The sequence below is a fragment of the Sturnira hondurensis genome, unplaced genomic scaffold (genome assembly GCF_014824575.4).
Source record: "Sturnira hondurensis isolate 20B ecotype Veracruz unplaced genomic scaffold, ASM1482457v3 Scaffold0010448, whole genome shotgun sequence".
Lineage (NCBI taxonomy): Eukaryota > Metazoa > Chordata > Mammalia > Chiroptera > Phyllostomidae > Sturnira > Sturnira hondurensis.
In genome coordinates, this window is record NW_028083079.1 from 7,701,207 (window position 1) to 7,707,984 (window position 6,778).

At 42.8% G+C, this 6,778-nt stretch overlaps 1 protein-coding gene across 1 annotated transcript; it reads right to left on the reverse strand.

The window, feature by feature from the left end:
* Positions 1-3,651: 3,651 nt before the first annotated feature.
* LOC118995931 (olfactory receptor 1J4-like) lies at positions 3,652-4,596 on the reverse strand. Its single transcript, XM_037059057.1, has one exon. The coding sequence runs from the start codon at positions 4,594-4,596 to the stop codon at positions 3,652-3,654; it is 945 nt and encodes a 314-aa protein (XP_036914952.1).
* Positions 4,597-6,778: the final 2,182 nt, after the last annotated feature.

Sequence of the window (6,778 nt, forward strand, 5' to 3'; positions counted from 1 at the left end):
ATTTGGGTGCTCCTATGTTGGGTGCATATATATTTACGATGTTAATGTCTTCTTGCTGGATTCTTCCCTTGAGCAATATGAAGTGACCTTCTGGGTCTCTCTTTATGGCCCTGTTTTTGAAGTCTATTTTGTCTGATATGAGAATTGCTACCCCGGCTTTTTTTTCTTGTCCATTTGCTTGGAAAATTTGTTTCCATCCTTTCACCTTTAGTCTGTGATGGTCTTTTGACCTGAGGTGGGTCTCTTGTAGGCAGCATATGTGTGGGTCATGCTTTCTTATCCATTCAGCTATTCTGTGTCTTTTAATTGGTTCATTTAATCCATTTACATTTAAGGTTATTATTGAAATGTACTTATTCATTGCCATTTATGTACCTGTGTTCCTCTCTGTCTCTCTCTTTTCCTTCCTTTCCTTAAAGCAGCCCTTTTAGTAATTCTTGTAGAGGTGGTTTGGTGGAAGCGTATTCTTTTAGACTTCTTTTGTCTTGGAAGCTCTTTATTTGGCCGTCTATCTTGATTGAGAGCCTTGCTGGGTACAGTAGCCTTGGTTATAGGCCTCTGTTTCTCATTGCTTGGAATATTTCTTGCCATTCTCTTCTTGCTTGGAATGTTTCCATTGAGAAGTCAGTAGCCAGCCTTATTGGGACCCCCTTGTATGTCACTTTTTTTCTCCCTTGCTGCCTTTAGGATTTTCTCTTTGTCTTGGAGGTTTGCCATTTTAATGATGATGTGTCTTGCAGTAGGCCTCTTTGGGTTCCACCTGCTGGGGACTCTCTGTGATTCCTGGATCCATGCGACTTTATCTCTCCTCAACTTAGGAAAATTTTCCGTTATTAGTCTTTCAAGTAGGTCTTCTATCCCTTGTTTCTCTTCCTCTCCTTCTGGAATTCCTATTATTTGGATATTATTACGTTTCATGTTGTCTTGCATTTCTCTTAAATTCTCTTCATTTTTTCTGATTCTCTTTTCCCTTACTTGTTCCGTCTGGGAGATTTTTTCTAACCTGTCTTCAATCTCACTTATGTGATCTTCCACCATATCAATTCTATTCTTCATACCTTCTACTGTGTTCTTCAATTCAGAAATTGTATTCTTCATTTCCTCTTGGCCTTTACTGATGGTTTCCATTTCCTTTTTCATGTTGGTATAGTTTGCAGAGAGTTCACTGTAGCTCCCCTGTAGTTTCTGGTAATTCATTGTTAGCTCTTTGAATTTCCTGATAACCAGTGCTTTGAATTCCACATCTGATAGTTGACTCACCTCTATTTCATCTAATATTCTTTCTGAGGTTTCCTCTTTTTCTTTCATTTGAGGATTGTTTCTTTGTCTTCCCATTGTTTGTGATACTCTTCTTGTTGGCCTCCACTTCTTAAATTGATCTGTTCTGGTTCGCTGGGTTTATGGTGTGAACTTCTGTGGTAGGATACCTGTGAAAGTCACTGGTGCAGTCTTCTGCAGGTATCTTGTTGTTCTCCGCTTCCACCAACTCCTTTCCTTATTGTGCGTGTGTGATCAGTTGTGGGGGAGGCAAAATGATTTATGATAGCAGAGGGTTATTTTATGTTATTTACAGACACAGTGGGCAGAGAAGAAATAGACAATCTCTTGGCTATGTATAGAGTTAACCATGCTCTTCAACCCAGCTTACCACTTTTAGGAAAGGGCGGGCATAAGTTAAGTGTCTTGTTAAGAAGTGGGGCTTGTGAGTTGTATCTAGAAAGCAGTGTGGTTGCGGGTGGTCAGATTTGAGGTAAGGTGACAGTACAGGTTAATAACTGGGTGTAGCGCTTCAGTAAATAGAGTAATAGAAGTGAGACACCTGTAAGGTGGTCTAAGGTCCGAGAGATGTGTTATGAAGAATTACTGTTGCACAGAACAGCCCTTATTTACCCTAATATTAGAGGAACACTCAAGTGATAAATTTTATGTGATCTGTCTAAATGGGGGTTATAGAGCTTGGGTAGTATAGCAAAGGAAAGCACGTGAAGTATAGAAAATCAGCAAAACACTGTGGAGGAAAGAGCAGTGGGAACCTGTCAGGTAGTACAGTATACCCAGCCAGGATTAAAAAACCTGTACAGAAAGAGGTGGGATACAAAGATATTCTTGAAATGAAAAAAGGAGTAAGAATAATACAAAAATAATAATAATACACCTCAAAAGACAACTACGCAGCGCACAAACAATCTGACACACACACACACACACACACACATGCAAAAGTCAGGAGAAAAGGGGAATAAGTGGAAAATTTGGGAAGAACAGAAGGACTAAAACCGGACAAAAAGGAAAAGAAATGAGGGACAGAGTATTGAAAGATAGAGCAACAATACAGTTTACAATATATAAGATTAATTACAAAAGAGGTTGGGAGAGAAAAAGAAAAAAGAAAAAAAGAAAGAAAAAAAGGGGGAATGGAAAACACACACACACGCACTAGAGAAGGAGGCAAAAAGAAAAAAAAAAGGAAGCACCCTTCCTTTGTTGGTTTCAAACTGTCCAAACCGGTTTTTCTGGTTGTCCCATCTCTGAGGGCAGGTTTGCAGGCGTTCACTAGCAGTCTGCTGATTGGTCTGTGGTCCCGCACAGCCCCGTGAGGCTGCCTGTGTCCCGAGGTATCCGGCACCGTCCTTCTCCGCGGGACCCAGGCTTTCCCAACAGAGACTTCTCCACAAAGCCTGTCTCTCAGCCCAGCCCAATCCCAAAAGACCAGCAATGACAGAGTCCTTCTTAAATCCCTCGGGCTGACAGGCTGGCGGGCTGGTGACCGCAGTGTCCCCAGTTGCCACCCTCTACGTTAACCCAAGCCCGCAGGGAGGGGAGAGTCAGTTCTCTCCCGAGGAGTGCGCTGCCGGTCCACCGGATGACGGCCCTCCAGCGTTCACCCCATCACCGGCGCCCCGGCCCTGGATTCAGACGGGGCTCCTGTTTCCCCCCGATGGTGCCAGCCCCCATTGCGCGCCAATTCTCGTTGGTACTCACGCTCCACCAGAGTTCGTCTGCCCTGGGAGCGCCCGGCCCGGGCGCAGCCCGCGGCCTCCCGAGGGCGCTCAGCCGCTTTTGTCTTCACTGGCCTTCTGGATTCCTTGCCGACCTGCCACTGTTTGGTTCCTCCGTTACACTCTCTGGTCTCCTATTTTCATAAATGTTGGGGAACTGTTGGTTGATTATGCTATTCTTCCGTAGATCTGCCCGGATTTTCCACCAGATGCAGGAGAGCTGGGTTCCCTAAGTGCTACTCTGTTGCCATCTTAACCCTCCTCCAGCACATGTGAATTTTCATAGTATAATTAGTGTGATCATGGTTGATTGCAGTCAGCAGGCATGATGTCATTGAATGTGAGTTGGGAAGACATGTGAACAATGAATCTGAAGCTGACAAAAGCCAGCATAAGGTCAGTTCAAAACAAAGGTAAGTTCATTAGTAGCAGATTATGACACTAAATCAGTATGTCTTTATAACACAGTGTAAAAATAGATAAGCAGAAACTGACATACCTCAGTGGAAAAAAAGACAAATTCATAGTTAAAATTCTGCAACAGAGTTTGCAAAAGATTTTGCACATACCTTATAAAAGATTATGAACAACTGAAAAATATTATTTAGGAATAAAGAATTATTCCTAAACAATCCAAGTAGCAAACAGGACCTCATTGACATATTAACTTCTTTAACCCAATTGACAAACATTCTAAGGCCTGCTTTATATCTCTGTCCCTCAGGCTGTAGATGAAGGGGTTCAGCATGGGGGTAACTACTGTATACATGACCAGAGCAATTATGTCTTTGGAACCCCATGATGAGGAAACTAAGTCAACACCAACAAGCGTCCCATAGAATAAAGACACCACAAGGAGATGGGAGCGAAAGGTAGAAAAGGCTTTCAAGAATCTCTTAGTGGAGGGAGCCTTCAGGATGATGGTTCCTATACAGATATATGAGCCCAGAATACTAGCCAAAGGCAGGACAGAAAGCACTCCTCCCTCAGCAAAGAGGACCAGCTCATTGAGGGAGATGTCTGAGCAGCTGAGTATCAGGAGCACAGTGAGGTCACAGAAGTGGTTGATGACATTGTTGGCACAGAAGGACAGTTGGACCAAGAGGATGGTGTGCAAGAGAGCACTGCCACAGGAAATGATCCAGGATCCAGCCACCAACAGTGCACACAGCCCCTCCCTCATGATGGTGATGTAGTGTAGAGGGTGACAGATGGCCACATACCTGTCATATGCCATGATGGCGAGAAGTAAATTGTCAAGACCACCAAAAACTATGAAACAATACAACTGAGAAATGAATCCCACACAGGGAATGGATTGTTGCTGTGTGTGCATATTCATTAGTGTCTTAGGAACAGTGACAGATGACAGACAAATGTCAGAGAAGGCCAAGTGGCTGAGAAAGAAGTACATTGGCGTGTGCACACGAGAGTCCAGCCTGATGATCAGGATGATGAGCAGGTTGCCCAGCCCTGTGGTCAGGTACATGCCCAGGAACAGGGCAAAGAACAGGCCCTGCTGCCCTGGAGGGATGGGGAGCCCCAGGAGGAGGAACTTGGACATGCTGCTCTGGTTCCCAGGCCTCACGCTGCTCATCTCTCTGCTGGACATGAGGAAGGTTTGAAACTCTCAAAATCCTGGAAATATAACCAGGACCATCACATCTCATACTGTAGTTTTCTGTGAAAATCATGAAATTTTATTTAAAACCTTATAAATGGTGGTGTAGTGTAGGGGGGTGACAGATGGCCACATATTACTAATACTAATTTTTTGTATTACTAAAAGTATGCATCGTCACAGTATCCCAGTCTGCTTCCTGGAAATCATTGAAACTCATTAGCAGCCAATGAGACCTCATTACACAGAAGCAGGAGGTGTTCACTGTTTCCTGTAGCCATTACTTATTGAACACAGAGTCTGTGTCAGGACCTCTACTAAGGACTCAGATGCTACAGTAAACAAGAAAAGCAAGATGCCCATTTCTAAGAGTTTACAGCTCATGGAGCATGGAGAGATAATTTGTACACCGGTCCTGTGAACACACAACTCACTGCCCCAGAGTTGGAAGATGAGCCCTGAAAACTGGGATCAGTTGTGTCTTCCTTGAGTAAATATGAGACTCCAACACTGAAGAGATGTTGTAACAATGTGACACTCTGCCTGTAAACTTGCCAAGTCCCATTGACCTACAGCTGTAACCTCAGAGACACTCTAGGAACTGGTGAACTTTTAAAGCCACTTGATGCCACAATAGCTCTGAAACCAGAAAAGTCCACAAACTGCCTCTCATAACAGTGCTGAACATTTTGGTGAATATTTGGGTACTGGACTGAGGACTTCACTGGTGTTCCCTAGTTATATCCACTAATCAGCCTTACATTCCCAGATAGTACAACCACTTCACAGCTGCAGTAAGAATTTGTGGTCTTTCACCTATTTCAGCTTTTAAGAAATAGAAACATAAACTCTGTGGACACAGAGCAGCACAGTGGCGGGCAGAATGGTACATAGTTGTGTGTATCTGTGTTTATATTACATGTGATATATAATATATAAATGACATATATGTGTTATAATTTCCTATACATTACAATTACCAAGTACTAGCTGCTTCATGGGGTTCAGTGAAATGTATCCATTTAATCAGCACCCATGCTCTAAACCACTTCAAATGGAAACTTCCAACTTGTTGCCTAGGGAGCCAAGCACAATATATTATTTTAGAACTGTAAGGACTCAAATTTGTACAAAATTCTCTCAGTCTCCTTACTAATTTTGTTCCTTCACATTTGTATACATTTCAGGTGAGAAAACTTCTCCAATACATATTAAATTTTACACAATAAACAATTACTGAAGTCCTCTCTATGATTCACAAGGAAGTGTAATCCTTTCCATTTTATAGAGGTAAACTGAGGCCAAGGATTTAAATAACTTTCCAAGGTCACCACTATTTGAAGGTCATTCTGCCCCAAACTTCTCACAGCTGGATGCCCAGATTGTCTTCGGCTTGGGATGTTAAGTAAAAATAAAGAGTTGCAAATTCTCATTTGCAATTCAGTCACACTCAGGTACATGAATATGACAGCAGGTCCATTTCCAGACACAGAATGTGTTTTGGAGTTCAGTTCTCTCAGCTAACAGTGCCCCAGGATGAGAGCACTTAAAGAAAAATTGAGGTCATCGATGCAGCTCACACACACACAGTGCTGATTTGTGAATATTACTTACCCGTTATCAAGTTGCCACCGTAAGGGAAGGAGAGCTTATAAACATACATGCACATGCATACAAGTCATCAGAAATACACAAATGAGACATACACAACAAACATTGATGGGCCAATCACCTGCAAACACACTCACAATGCACATCAACACAGCTGAGTCATGACACACCCAGTAAACAGCTCACCACATATACACTAACACTATACACAGGTCACCAGAAACACAGATGGCCGCAAACAAAAAATATCACACAAGAAACACACATTAACCGCACATATTCACACCTAAGAACATACCACACAAGCAGCACATACCTTCTTATTAAAAATGAGAGCATGCATCTGCCCTTCTGACCCATCTTCTTCCTGGGGGAAGGCAATCAGCATGGGGTAGGTTAGCGTATTCAGTCACAGGGGCACTCATTAAACCACCACAACGTAGTGTGTACATGGTAAATGACAATGCCATTCACATGGTCATACAACAAGCCAATATACAGAGAAAAACAAACAATACAGCTTCTCTCACACACCAGTGTGTCACCC